Raw genomic sequence first — 14715 nt, forward strand, 5'->3', positions numbered from 1 at the left:
TCCATTCATCCATCCATCCGCCGTGCGGCGTCCACACCCCTACTGCGCATCCTCCCCCCTCCTACTCTCCTTGTCTCATCTCCTCTCGGCATTCCTCCTCTCCTCTCCGACGCTCCTCTCCTCTCCGGATTGCGCAACGAATGGCAACACCTGCGGCTCCGCGCGCGATTAGCCCCTAGAACGACCTACAGGGGCGCTGCGAGCGCCGCTCACGTGACGTCAGGGCACGGACTCGCGCCTGTCGTCTGCTGCCGTTCGGGCGCTGTCCGGGCGCCTTCTGCAGTGTTTCCGTGTGTACGCTGCCGTTCCCTGTGCTTGTGTGCTCATGACAGTCATCTCAAATACATTTTACGACATTTTCAATTGCGCAAACTTATTCAGAGAGCTTATTTCCTAGACGACAATTTATTTCTCAAGGGCAACGCTGCAGTGCCAGCCAAAGGAGCTCCGACCAGCCCATTGCGTGTTTTTCATGCGCGGATCTAGACTTTGCAGATTGAGGGACTAATAAAAAAGCATAAATAGCACGTGACTAACAAAAGCATAAGCGCATAAACATAGCACATAAGAACCCCGTTAGGATACCATACCTACATATGACTGCTACATTTACCCTGATTTTAACCCATTAAAGCGTGTTTGCTTATGACGAGTAGGTCATGATATAATATCTAATCTTTCATTTATTCACAGAAACGTTCGGCAGTAACACGAGGACCTGACAGTGCAGTTTAGATTCAACCCGCACCACTTGTTCCTTTAACTGCTTCTCAAAATTAGGCCGTTCTTTATAGGTTAATTTCAAGTGGCGGTAATTTGAAATAAAGCTAATTGAGGCTTACAGCTATTTGCAGAATATGCAAAGGAATGTACCAATATTTATTCACTGTTCCGTGCTACACATTAAACTCACTTTTGCAATTTACTGCTGCTTGTTCCTTGAGGAACAGACACCACTAATCTGTTTGGCGAACTGACACAGACTGCCCGGCCCAAATTGTTTAGTGAAATATGCCTTTTGGACCATATGACTGCAACTAGAAAGAAGCCGAATCTTCATTCATTAGCAGTATGAGGATTATTGAAGATATCATTATTCCCCTGTGGAGGTCAAAAATTATATGAATTCATTTGAGGCTTGTGGTGTCTTCTCTATGAGGCGGGTATGTGAGGTTCTTTTTTATGTACTCACGAAGAAAATAGTTCTCAGTCTGTGTAGAAGGACAACGCAGGATCGAGACATCGTGAGGCGGAAGGCGTTTGAATTTTCCTCTTCAGCGCAGCCTAGGCTGCGCTGTGTAGCCTTGAGTATACCTTAGGCATTGCAATTGGCGCTTAAGGAACTGATTCATGGTTTCAATTCGAAGTTGTAGTGAACTGATGGGTTTCGCGAATAATGCGTGCCTCGCGATAACCACAGTCGGAAGATTTAGTTGCGTAAGGGCTGTGCCATGATATCGATAAAGGCAACTGGGGTCACTATGACACATTTTCTCGCGTGCAGTTGATAGGCTCTCGATCTTAACCACGAAACTGTTCTTTCAGGTTATTGCTGTAATTGTATTCGTGAAATATATACATACTATACGTGACGCGCCATCGTGTTAACAGCCATGAGCAATGCGTTTTCTGGGTGCCTGTCTCAGAGAACGGTAAAAGTGTTAGCAAACGTTTTCATGCAAAATGCGCAACTAACTCTTCCTTTTACGCATTAATAAAGTAGCCATATTTGACTAGAACAACTCACCCTAGTAACAACAATCATCATGAAAGATTCGCTGTGCAGTTTCCTTCAAACACGCATTTATAATATGGACATCCAATACCAATACCAAGATTTTTCTTCCTTGTAAAATGCAATGTCTCTCATAGTTAAGCACTAAGGGAATGTTAAGTGTTTTGCGGAGCATCATACACAACTTCGTGTGTTGAAATTGCAGACATTCTTTTTACGCAAAGTTTATCGACAGATGCATTGCAAAACCAGTAGACCCCTTCAATGCTACATAACTTGCGATATCCACGCCGAATATTTTCACGACTCGCGCTTTGTAAGAAGAAACTGCCGTTCAGGCATGGCAGTAAAAAGAAGCCGGCATATCCTTCAAAAGGAAGGCTCAAGCTACCAATACCCCAAGCATGCACGAAGGGAACGGCGCGCGCAGCAGCCGAGCGAGCGCCGTCCTGGCCGTTACGTCACTCGTAGAGGGCGCCACTCCAACTTCTCGCCGCTAATAGCCGCGCCGCCTGATTCCAGCATTCTGACAGCAAGGTTCCGCGGTCATCGAGCGAGATGTGTTCATGTTTACCTGTGCGCGCGTGACACCCTGCTTGTCTATTTAGTTAGTAGGCGAATGTTTACAAGTTTATACGGCCCGTTAAACTGCTATCCTTGCTTCGTATAGCTTTCTACTAATTTGCTATCGCAATCGAAGGTTCGCCTTTCGGACGAAACTGCGACATTTTCTTTAATACGCCTGGGAATATGTATCGGCTGGAGCGCTGATGGCAGACATGTCCAAATCATGACCAGCAAATTTTGCCATGACTTCCACTGAGTGAAGACGCTTAAAACCGTGTGATTTGCTGCAGCTTCGCTTGTCATCCGCCTTCAGAGGGTGGAATGGCTCCTCATTTTTTTCCTCCTTCCATCTTAAACGTACACCTACAGGCTCCTTCTATAAACAGGCAGAGCAGAAAAGGGACTAGCCAAGTTAGCACAGAGTAATAGACACGCACGCTCGCATACATGAAGAAAAAGCGAAGATGCAATGATAGATATCGCTTTGTTCTCCCTTTTGTGTGTGTTTGTTTCTGCGTTAAGTGGTTGACTAAGTATACGGACAGTCAATCTCTCCCTCTATTCCCGCTCTCTTGGCTGAATCCGACCGAAAGGGAGGTTAGCGAGCATGGGCGGCAAGCATGAACACGTCTAATGTCAATGACAGAGAGATATGTACACGTAGAGGTTGGGACTGTAACGGTATTTATTAAAAACAGTGAAGTGGCCAGCGTTGAACGTCGGCAAAGCGAGATTTGGGTCATGGTCTTTCTCACTTCAGTCGCGCTGCTGAAGCAGCGCCACTATTGCTCTCTTCGTCATTACTATGGCCCTGTGATGAGCAGGTTCTTTTGTGTTAATGTTTCTGGCGGTTCTCTGAGGCGGAGCCTCCCAGAACCCAATCGAGGACAAAGCCGTTTGTTGTAGAACGCACACACAAACTTTTAATGAAACTAGACACGAAAATTAACCCATAAAAACAAACACACAAAGATAACATGAAAACATGTAGCTAGAACGCTAATGATATGAGGCAAGTTCGGGCAGGCTGCGGGTGTGAGTATGCAATACAGTCTTGATGCGGCGAAGCGGAGACGAGACGACGAGATAAGCGGTGTTGGTCTCACCAAAAGTCGTTGTGTCGGAACGTCGTACAGGCTGCCAGAGCGTGGCAGCGCTGGCTCGGAGTGAGAAGACAGGCGGCTCGGCAGCACGGGAAGACAGCAGCGGCGTCCTGGCTGGGCAGCTGGTCGTGGAGCTCGGGCCCGTAGCCCGGCAGCTCTCGTTCTGCCCGCGGGCGCAGACGCTCACCGGCCTCGGGCAGCAGCAGTTGATTATCGGGCAGAGTGACAATGCCCAGGAAAACAGGCGGCTTGGCAGCAGGGGTTGACGGCGGCGGCGTTCTGGCCGGGCAGCTGGTCGTGGAGCTCGGGCCCGTAGCCCGACAGCTCTCGTTCTGCCCACGGGCGCAGACGCTTGCCGGCCTCGGGCAGCAGTTCTCGAACGGATGGCGTAGCGGCGCCCAGGAATGGGTTGGCAGGAAGCCCTGGCCGGGTGAAGTCCTGGTGCCTCGGGTCCGGAACCCGACGGCCGTCTTCAACTCCCGATCCGGTGGCCGACCTTGTCCTGGTGCCGCTTCGGGAACTCCTCCTCCTACTGCCAGCGCGGCTCCTTTTTCTGCTGCTCTGGTCGATTCGTCGATTTCTCATTGGCTGCTCGAGGCTCCGTGTTCCTTTGTGATTGGATTCGCTTTCTTTTGGTGTTTTTCTTGTGCCGCGTGTTCACGCGCCGGACGGTCTTCGGCGTCGTCGTTTTCGGCGCGGCGCGGTAGAGCGGCGCGTGCTCTCCTTGTCGTCTGCTTCTTGTTTGAATGTACCGCACCTTGTCGCACACAACAAATATCACCGTCGCGCACCACACATCACATAATCCCCTTTTTGGGACAAGTTTTTCCACAGGAAAAGCTGCCGGTCAGTGCGCGACACCTTTCACACTTATGCTCTATATGGCACATTCACTGTGGGTCCATCACACAAATTCAAGTCTTGAAGCTCACGAAGCATTCAAGCACAACACTCACGAATGCACACAACAAGCGAAAGCCCTTCCAAGTTCAAAACAATGTTTATGGGGCGTATAAAGCACACTCACAAAAACAACTTCACATAAAGTACTTTAAAGTTGCAGACGAAGTCCTCTATTCTTCAAGGTCAAAATCCTCAGATGGCAACCGGCTAATCAGTTTCTTAAGTTATTGCGTCCCAGATGAGACGAACCGCACGCCTCTTTTTCGTTTGGGACAACCGCCCTGGAACGGCGTGTCTTTTACGCGTTTGCGATGATAGCACGGGCGCCGTTTTGCTGTGACGTTGAGAATACATACACGTAGGCCCCTGATTGATCTGGAACCGGTGCTTTACTGCTTTGCTAGCCTCGACCTGGTCACCTGTTGTAGATACCTCCGACGTGTGCTCTTTAGCGGAGGCCAACTTTCGTTTACCGACATCTTCTGCAAGCAGGCCATCATGTTGACCTTGCGTACATACGTCGTCACTAACTGCCAACCTGCACTGTGGCGTGAGTTGTAAGTCACATGACTCTTCTTTTGAGTCTACTCTGTTCCTTCCTCCGAGAACCTCGGTACCTGTCTCCTTGCTGTGTATCTCTGTACTCATATCTATAGCACAATGACCTATCAGGTCTTCACAGACGCAGGAAGGCGAGCTTATCCTCACTTGAGGTGAGGTATTCGAGTGGTTCTCAAACCTATTGAGGCCACTTATCACCACCGCAAGTGGTACACCGGAAGAGGGGGGGAGCATTTTATCGCTCGCCTCGAACTCTTCGAGGCCATTGGCATTGCGAACTATTGCCCAATCAGCCGGGCTCTCTAGAGACATCTGCGCCTCTTTATGCGATGTGCTTTCAACTGCACTGGTTCGCAAGCGTACTTCCTTGTCGGTGGTGCCCTCTTCGAGGTCACTACCACTGCGCAGCGTTGCCCAGTCAAACGGGCTTTCTGAAGGCATTTGTGCCTCTTTATTCAAGGTGCTTTTACTAGCACAGATGCGCATGGGTGCCTCGATTTCACCGGTAGTTGCCTGCTCCCTGCTCTCCGAGCTATCCTCAGCCTCCTTGCGGTTAATTTCAGGATCTAGACTGGTTAGTTTCCTGTTCGTTTCTCGGCTGCCCTCTAGTTGCGTGCCTTGTTCTGACAGAAGACTGCGACGGTGTTCGGGGCATTCACTAGACAGATTTGTCAAATTTCTGTGTCTGGAGCCCGCGTCAAACGCTTGCTCAATAAAGCTTGTATAGGAGTCCAGCTCGCGAATCTCTCTCAGGGAGCGTGCCCGTTCCGCCTCCGCGATCTTGAGACGCAATTGCAGCAGACGTGCCTCGCGCTCAAGCTGATCTCTTTCCGCTTCTCGTTCGGCGGCTGTTCGCTAAGCTGTGCTCGTGTTCACGAAGCAGTTAGTAGGCTAGAGTGTTTACGAATAAATTACCTCTGTTATTTAGGGCAATATCATATCCAACATGTCTTTTGAGTTTTCTAAACCTGGAGGTTTCTTTCCCTGTCTACTGGCGCCCTTTAATCAAACTCCCTCTCTTCTACCATCACAGGACCCTCAATCCGGAACTGGTGCAGAGTATCAGCCTAGGGAGCATCCTTGATCCTCGTCTCAATAGGAAGGCTGCGGTTTGTAGCACCTCTATCATTTGCACGCTTCGACAAAACATGGCGATTTGGTCTTTGCAACAAACAACTCAAGTGGAGTGAACTTCGTTTTTAATTACCGTATTTATTCGAATCTAGGCCGATAGTTTTTTTCAAATAATCACACACGAAACTCTAGGGTCGGCTTAGATTCGAGGATTTTAAAAAACGCGCCAGTTTTTAACTGAAACTGATAAATATGGTGCATAGTTAGCGCCATCTAGAAATGTCAGTATCGCAGCCGCTACTAGCCGCGCCAGTAGCCAGCTGGCGAGCGACGTCGCCATTTTGACCTGCGTCGTATCGGTAGTATCGGTATGGTGCAGCATCGGCGCGCGGTGTGGCGTTATCGTAATGGCACCAAATGGGCGGTGCCGCTTTCTAAACGAATACTGTATTTACTCGAATCTAACGAGCACTTTCAACACGACCCTAAATCTGCGTCGGCATTTCAAAATGGCCGCCTCGCACGCGCGTCGTGCCTAGCTACCGTAGCATGCGGAAGCTTCCTCCGTGTGCTGCAGTACACGTGCTTAGGCAATAGTCTACCGTCTGTCTTCACGTTCTCAGCGTCTGCTCTATCTATCAGCATGAAGTACCGAGTTCATCATGATACCGCATTTAAAAGGAAAGTGATCATCTGTGCGGAGACGGACGGAAATCGGGCCGCATCACGGGCGTTTGGAGAATCCGAAACTTGCGAGCGGGACTGGCGCAAACAGAAGGAGAGGATTTTCGCCAGCAAAGCAATGCGGAACGGTTTCAGTGGACCGAAGCAGGACGTAATCTGCAACGATCCACTCCGGCGATACGATCAGGCTTGGCCTTATCTTGAAAGCAATCTGCGACTGGTAAAGTCGGCCGCGTGCCGTGTTTTCGCCGCGTTGAAGCGGGAGGCATGCTAGCACGAAGGCGCGCTTCGTCTCCAGCGTTTTGACAGTTCATTTCCGCGGTCAACGAGCGAGGTGTGTTCATGTTTGCTTGAGCGCGCGTGACACCGTGCTTGTTAATAGCGGTCTACTAATTTGCTACCGAATTCGATGCATCGCCTTTCGGGCGAAACTGCGACTTTTTTTATTCATCGCAACATCAGTGCATCGGGAGGAAATCTATTTTTCCAAATTTTTCCTCACGGAAAACGGGTGCGCGTTACAATCGAGGAAGCGTGAGAATCGAGTAAATGCGGTAGTTGTGCTAGCCGTAGAGGCATCGTCAAACGTTCAAACCGGGCGGAACTTCGGCATCGGTCTGTCGTTGGAGGGGGCCACGGGAGATGGTTTTTGCGTGCGCCGCAACGTGCGCTCTTTCCAAAAATGCAGCATCTCTAATGCGCTGGGTGGTACTGAATATAGCGCACTGTTTGAAGATGTCAGCAGTAAGCAAGATAGCGACGAGAATGAGCTCGGCATGTTCAAATTTAATAAATGCTGTTTCATTTTGCGAATGCTGTCCTCGCTTTTTCGTTCGGCCTACATTCGAGGTAAGTTTTTTTTTTTTTTCGGACTTCGAACTTTTGGGGGGTCGGCTTAGAATCGGAGTCGGCCTAGATTCGAGTAAATACGGTATCATTTTATTGTTGCTTTTTAATATTTCTATTCGAATTCTTTTTAACATTCACCCTTCGGCAAGTCGTTTTTCTTGAACGGTGTACATTTAAAATTTTATAGATTGGTTTATAACATTCATTCTTGAGTACAGCAATAACAGTACTGCATGCTGCATTTACCGCTTCCCATCAACATTCATTTCGTGTTTCGCAAGTTATCTCTAGAGAACTTGATGTTATTTGACATCACTACCATTTTGCTGAAAATTGAAAGCATTGCTTGTTCTTGTATACTGATGGTGATAATGGCTTTGGGTTTTAATCACTCATGATTTCGAGAACGAAATGTGCGGGCCCTGTTAGCGTGTGACGGCTGGGTCATGGCTTCTGCCTACTATCACGTTCTTCCTATAATAATGGTACCATCAGTATCTCCGACCAGTATCACATAGCGTTTGTTACTTTTAATACTTTATTCCGATTGTAATTTGGGAAAGTTGGTAACTATTCATACTGCGACAGCACCATTTACAGGAGGGACAACTAAGGAGAATACAGGACATCTGATGACTACCAACTGTTATGATCGGTCTAATGGACAGCACGCTTCCGCTTGGCGACACGACCATAGTGTTCCTGAAACCGGTCTGCCTGATGAGTGCCCTCTGCTCAAATAAGTTAATTGCCTTAAAACATGAGCCAAGCCCAGCGGGTCTCATCCCAGAAGTGGTGAGTCTGCATGCCGGGACAACACCTCAACGAAAGACAAGACCATCGCCGTCGTGCAAACATTTTTTGCGGCATCGTTGACTCTATCGTAAGACGTACCTATCGCTTCCATTCCCAGGCGGGGCGAGACAACATACCGCTTTGGCGATTCTGCAATCAGCGGAACAACCTTAATTGTCCTGCATGGTCTTTGTGTAGAACAACCCCCACCCGTGGGAGCCCCAGCACTCCCGTCCTCAGGACTAGCGAGGCAGCATGCCAAGCAAGATCTAGGCGAGAAAAAGAGCCTGGTGCCGGCCTTTGTTCCCGGCATTTTTGCCGCACGGAATTAGGAATAAATTGGGAAGTAGCCACCTGCACGAAGGGGCCTGCCAAGCAAGGAACGCTATTTAAGACCTTTAAGGTCCGTTGTTTGGTCAGAGACTTTGGAGGGACTCTGGTGAGAGCCTAGAGAAATGAGCAACTTGTAAACATGCTGCAAATCTATTTCTTATCTGTTTTTCGTCATCTATGCCCGCCTCCTGTGGTGAAGGTTGCCTTGTCCAGCGGGAATGTATTGAGTGGTTGGAAGCAGTGCTTGATGCTCTATGCTTGATTGTAACTTCACCTGTGGTCAGTGTGTCACTTTTATTGATAATTATCCATATCTGGACAACTAGATATGCCAGTCAATGCCCCTGGTGTGGGGGGAGGCATCCTTGCCCCATGTGACATGGGAGTGCCAATCACGACCCCAAAATTCAAATTCACCCCGTTTAGCACAAAATTCCTTTAGGGAGCCTTGGGCAGCCATCCTCGTCCGGACTGACCTGGAGACTAAATTGAGCCTCCTTGACCAGGCACGGCGCGTGGCGATGGCCACTGGAGTCCTGGACTAAGGGCGCACACTCCGGCCCCCTTAACCCTATTTTTTATAAATAAAGTTATTTCTCTCTCTCTCTCTCTCTCTCTCCATGTTTTAGCTCTTGTGTTTTTTTAAAGCGGTAGTTAGGTTTCTTATTATACGCACTCCTATTGTTTGCTTCTTCACGTCACAGATTTGTAAGGAATTCCTCGATAGGGAATGAGTATGGTATTTCAGAAATATGGAAGTGTGGCCATATAGTTTTTCAGTTGCTGATCTAGTGATCGGAGGGAGATCCTTCGTCCTGCAGTGGACATAAACATAGGCTGATGATATGATGATGATGATTCTAGATTTTTGTCATTAAGAGTACCACACTTCTCAATTGCCTCCAGAAGCTGCAGTTTTTTCTGACTTTTCCCGACCTCGATGCCAAGGTTTTCAAACAGTAAGAACTCTGGCTCCTTGTTGATACTGTGTTGTTAAGGCCTAGAAAACTAGGTCGGGCAAAGTTAAGCAAAGCCGCAGCTTGTTGAGGCAAATGAGAAGTGTGCTGCTCTTGATGAGGAAATACAAACATCATGGGAAGTGCCGGAGGAAACAAACCAAAGAATGAAAAAAAATATGGAAAAAAGAAAATGAAACACTGGCAATGAGACAACAATAATTGGATAAGCAATCGCAATACTTTCTGGCCGTACTTTCAGTAAATAATCAGCCTACAAATGTGAAAATTTTATAAGAAACAAGAATAAAAAATTCGTGGTCTCAGTCAACTATACGATAATGTAAAAGTAAAAAAGTTGCAGTTTCGCCCGAAAGGCGAATCATCGATTGCGATAGCAAACTAGGGGACAGCTATACGAAGTAAGGATAGCAGTTTTATCGGCCGCATAAGCTTGTAAACATAGGCATACTAACTAAATTAACAAGCATGGTGTCACGCGCGCACAAGCAAACGTGAGCGAATCTCACTCGATGATCGCGGAAACTCGCTGGCAAAACGTTGTAGTGAGTAAGCGGTAAGTTTACTTTTTCCCGTTGTAGTAATTCTGCATGATCGTCCCCCCCCCCCCCTCCTGTTGTTTGCATCCAATTCGATGTCACTGTTTCTCTCACTTTCTTTCTGTTGACACCTGGTTGTCTGTTTGAACTTTCAATTACCCGGTACTTGGTTGCCAACTTTCTCGACTGCTTGCTCCATTCTGTGTCCACTCTTTTCGAGTACAGATACTTGTGCGCCTTTAGCTGCCTATTTAATTTCATCCATGTTCCTGAGTCTTTCTTCAAACTACACTGCACTAAACTACTTGGGCCTGTTGGTATACCATACGTATGTACAATGTTGCGCATAAGGGACACGGACACAAGAAAGAACGATGGGACACACAAGGCCCAAACTTTCAACAACCAATAATTTTGCTCTGTGCTTCTCTGACTTTTGGTTAACCTCAAACCCCGACGAGATATCCGATTTTAAGTACAGAATGGCATTTGCGAACGTTATCGCTGGCACCATTACTCCTTTCCACGCACCACCTCATACTTACGTTGGCCACATATGTTTCACTATTGCTGCATCCACTTCCCCGTTATTTTCAGATAATCTTGGTGCGTGCTTGAGTAAGTGTTTCCCTCGTTTATGTATTCGCTGAGGTATTTATATTACTTGATTATGCGTATAATTTGTGGTTCAATTGGCACCACGTAATCACTCGTCTCTTCAATAAAGACCAGAAATCTCGATTTCATTGTGCTAAACTTAAGGCCTAGATTCGTCGCTGCGTTTCTACAGATATGCGCACGTGTCTTTAATTATCTTGTATTGTCCGCTAGAAGAACTATGTTGTCCGTATGCGTCGGTCTGGGGACCTTCTGTTGCACAATTTGTCCATTACGCATGTAGGATAAATCAAACCATAATTTCCTGTTTTCCAGCCGCCTTTCTATGCCCTTAACATAAAGCGCGAACAAAAATGGACACAGAGGACCACCCTGCTTCAGTCCTTAGTGAACTTTCACCACTTCATTACATTATAGGCCGTCCCGTACAACTTATACTCGGTTGTTTCTATGTATCTCCTTTAGCAGCTCAATGGAATTGTCATCTATGCCTTTGTGCTCAAGAATATCTCATAACAATTACTTGTCTGCACGGTCGTAGGCTCCTTTGATATCTAGAAGTGCTATTCATCAAGGTATATTATGTGCTACTGAAATCTCTATGCACTGAGGTAACACAAAGATATTATGATCTAAGCGTCTGCCTGGTATGAACCCATTCTGCCGTTCCCCTAGTACATCATTTTTCTCCACCTACTTACACAGTTTTAATTTTATGGCTTGCATTGCCATTCTATATATCGCCGACGTTACTGTAACTGGCCTGTACGCGCTCGTCTTATCCCTATCTCCTTTGCCTTTGTAGATCAGGTTCATCTGGCCTTCGCGCCATCCCACCCGAATTTACTTCGTTCTAATCTCTTGCTCTATGGCATTAGTCAGCAGTGCCTTGGTCTTTGGACCAAGATCTTTGATTAACTGTATTGGGATTTCATTCGGTACTGCTTCCGTGTTATAAGAAACATTTCCTGCTGCTTTTTTCCTGTAAAAATTTTCGATGCTAAATTTAGATCTCTCAGGCCTCTCTGTTGTTGCTGTATTTGTTTGAGTGCGAACTACGCTTTCTTTCTTGTCGAAGTTATCCCCAATAACGTCTGGGATGTACCGCATCGCATCGTCTACCAGCAACACCGCAGCCACCCCAACCTTTGGCCATTTCCGTCTATCAAGGACAGGTGCACTGTCAACTGTCTCCCCACCTTACGCTCTCTCCCCCTTCCTCTCCTTTCTTACGATGGACCTTTTAATAGCTGCACACCGCCACCAAAGAAGAATACCCCCTGAAGATGGAGCCGAATTGCCTCTGAAAGGTCGGGCTAATAAATACCCTTACTTTTTTAGAGTGCCTGTCTAAGTCCTAATCAATTTTCCCAACCAGACAGGTAATTCTGTCGAAATTCGAGCTTCAAGAATGCTTTTGGGACGCCTCAGTCTTTTTTGTGAATGTTATGCACCCGAGGCTTACTTGCACATTTAATTTTCCCTTGCACGAGCTCACTCGCCACCCTTTACTTTTCTCGGTATTTGTTCAATCTAAGGAGCACAGCTTTTGCGTGTAATCCCAATGTTTTGGCTTCGCCATGATCCCTAGACGCCTGCTTACGCTCTTCTGTAGCATGGTTTATTTCTTTGTTTCACCACTTATGTGGTCTGCTCATTTCAAACCAACAATTATTTTTCTTCACAATGTCTACCAGAGTCTTATATGCCCAGGGAACGCCTCCATTTTCTGCCCTTTTTCTGCGATCTCTGTTATTTGCTTTTCATTCATTTTTAGAAATTGTGATGCTATTGGTTGGTGATTCTAAGGCCATTTCTAAGACTAAGGCGTAGTCGCCATCACACTTATTCTCCCTCCTAACCACTATAAGGTTCTGTTCATCACACAGATCCAGCAATAGAGAACCGTTGTAAGCAGTATATACGCTTAAATCCTCCATGTGTGCATTCCTATCTCCTACCAATACCACCTGGCCCGATTTCTTAACTCATTAATATTGCTTCTAATGCCATCAATCAGTTCTTTATTCTTATCTCTCCTATCACTACCTGTCCATAGGTAAGCTACTTCCAGCCTTGTCTTTTTTGCCTTGCCATGTGCCGCTAATCCACAAATGCTCCTTGCATGCCGGTTTACCCTTTGCCACTTCATGCCTCGCCTAATTAGCATGCCTATACGCCTCTGCCTTACCTTGAACAATTCATTCTGTTGCACCACTCCAATACAAAATTGTCAGTAAAAGGCGGCAGCTCCACATCTTGTAGATGCGTATCGATCAAGGTATACACGCTAATCGCTTCGGCATTCAACTGCGTTTGAATTGCCAGGCATATTTCCTGCTTTCGACCACCCTGCATGTTTATGTAACAAAATTTACCGTCTCTGTACTTACCGTTTGTGCGTATTAACTTTATGTGGTCTAATTCTGCTCCTTGCTTGTGTGCCGCTACATCCAATACTTTATCTTCCTTCCTGGTTGCCTGGGGCCCACCTAAAAAAAGCTACTGCCCGTGCCGCGAATTGACATCCAACCGGTGTTGCTACACTATCGAAAAAAAATGTATCCCGTCAGGCACAAAAGCGCATTCGCGGCCTGCTCGCTGCACTTGTCGGTTGATGTCAATGACCGTAAAATTCGTTGCTTTAGCTAGCCTCCAAATTTCCCTGTTGACTGCAAGCGCTGCAAGCACTGCCCTTTCGATTGCATACTCCTACATTTCTACCTCTGGCGCCGTGCACATTGGGATTTGAACTTCCTTTGAAACATTCCACAGGTCGGCAACCGCTCTGGCTATTTGCTTCGAGATCTATGTCCCCCGTCCTTGCAGTACATCGATTGCCTCGCCTATTATTACCACTAGGTGACCCTCCTGCACTAGGTGACCCTCCGCACGGGTTGCTTGACTTTCGCTATCGCTAATTGGTTTCCCGGGAAGCGCGGTAATCGGGACTCGCTCGCCTGCACCTACCCTCTCTATTACGGCTTCTACTTTACGCATCTTGGAATCCCCAACAAAGACAACTGGACGCTTTTCCTACTCCTCGCCGTTGAAAGCTGCCCCTGAAGTCGCGATGCCCTCCTTTCCTGTCTTATCGTCGCCTTTCGCATTGTGGTGTTCTTGCGCGGTCTGTATGTCAGAGGTCGTAATCACCACTGACATTTCCGCCACTGATTTCCGGCGTGGTGGCTTCGGCTTTTTTACCTGTTCTCGCTTCTGAGCCAGTGCCTTTCGCTGTGCTCGCATCGACACGTTCATCATAGCTATGCGGAATGGTGGCCCTCAGCTTCAGTTCTACGTTGGCTAGTTTAGCTTCTACCTCCTTCCTTTCCTTCTGCTCGCTCCTGTGTCCCTTTACTAACTTCCCAACCCGCTTAACTAACTTATGCTCCTCCTCTCGAGAGTCTCGTCGCGAAACTAGCACACACATCCTACAGATAAAATCTGCACCGTTCGCTTCGCGTACTGACTCAAACTGTGTTTTTCCAACACGTAAGAACGCTCGCACACAGAACAACTCACTCTTGGGTTCCCACTATAGTACCAATTATCAGCTTGTACTAACAAGGCACAGTACAAAGTAACCCTACTTATGTAAAAAAAATTACATTTTATCGTTACCTATACTTATATCCAAGCTACAAAAACATAAAACTGAAAAGCATGAAAAATAATTGTTAACGATTGCTCGGCTAACCTAACACTCCTAAAAAACAAATGAGAAAGAGCTTATCGCTTTCGCTGCGCTGAGGAGGCACGTGACACGTCCGTTCCCTTCGGCTTCACTCGAGAGAAAAGCTGAAAAGCACCACCGTGCAGTCTCCCCTTACAAAAAATTCTAGTAACGTTCAATTAAATTTTTTAGACAAATGTTACTAAAACCTACAAACGGTCTATTGAAAGTTCTCAAACCATTTTTAAACTTCCTAAATACTTCATATCAACATCCTGTCGACTATTGGCCACCGATATTCAAT

General features: G+C 47.0%; 1 protein-coding gene across 1 annotated transcript in view; it reads left to right on the forward strand.

Moving 5' to 3' along the window:
* The window catches only part of LOC119447488 (DNA (cytosine-5)-methyltransferase 3C-like), a 352358-nt gene that overhangs the window by 315424 nt on the left and 22219 nt on the right, over positions 1-14715 (forward strand). Inside the window, exon 12 of the mRNA XM_049663800.1 lies at positions 5903-5978. Within this exon, the coding sequence (XP_049519757.1) occupies positions 5903-5978 (76 nt within the window). The remainder of the gene's footprint in view (positions 1-5902; positions 5979-14715) is intronic.

This window comes from Dermacentor silvarum, chromosome 1, assembly GCF_013339745.2.
Source record: "Dermacentor silvarum isolate Dsil-2018 chromosome 1, BIME_Dsil_1.4, whole genome shotgun sequence".
Lineage (NCBI taxonomy): Eukaryota > Metazoa > Arthropoda > Arachnida > Ixodida > Ixodidae > Dermacentor > Dermacentor silvarum.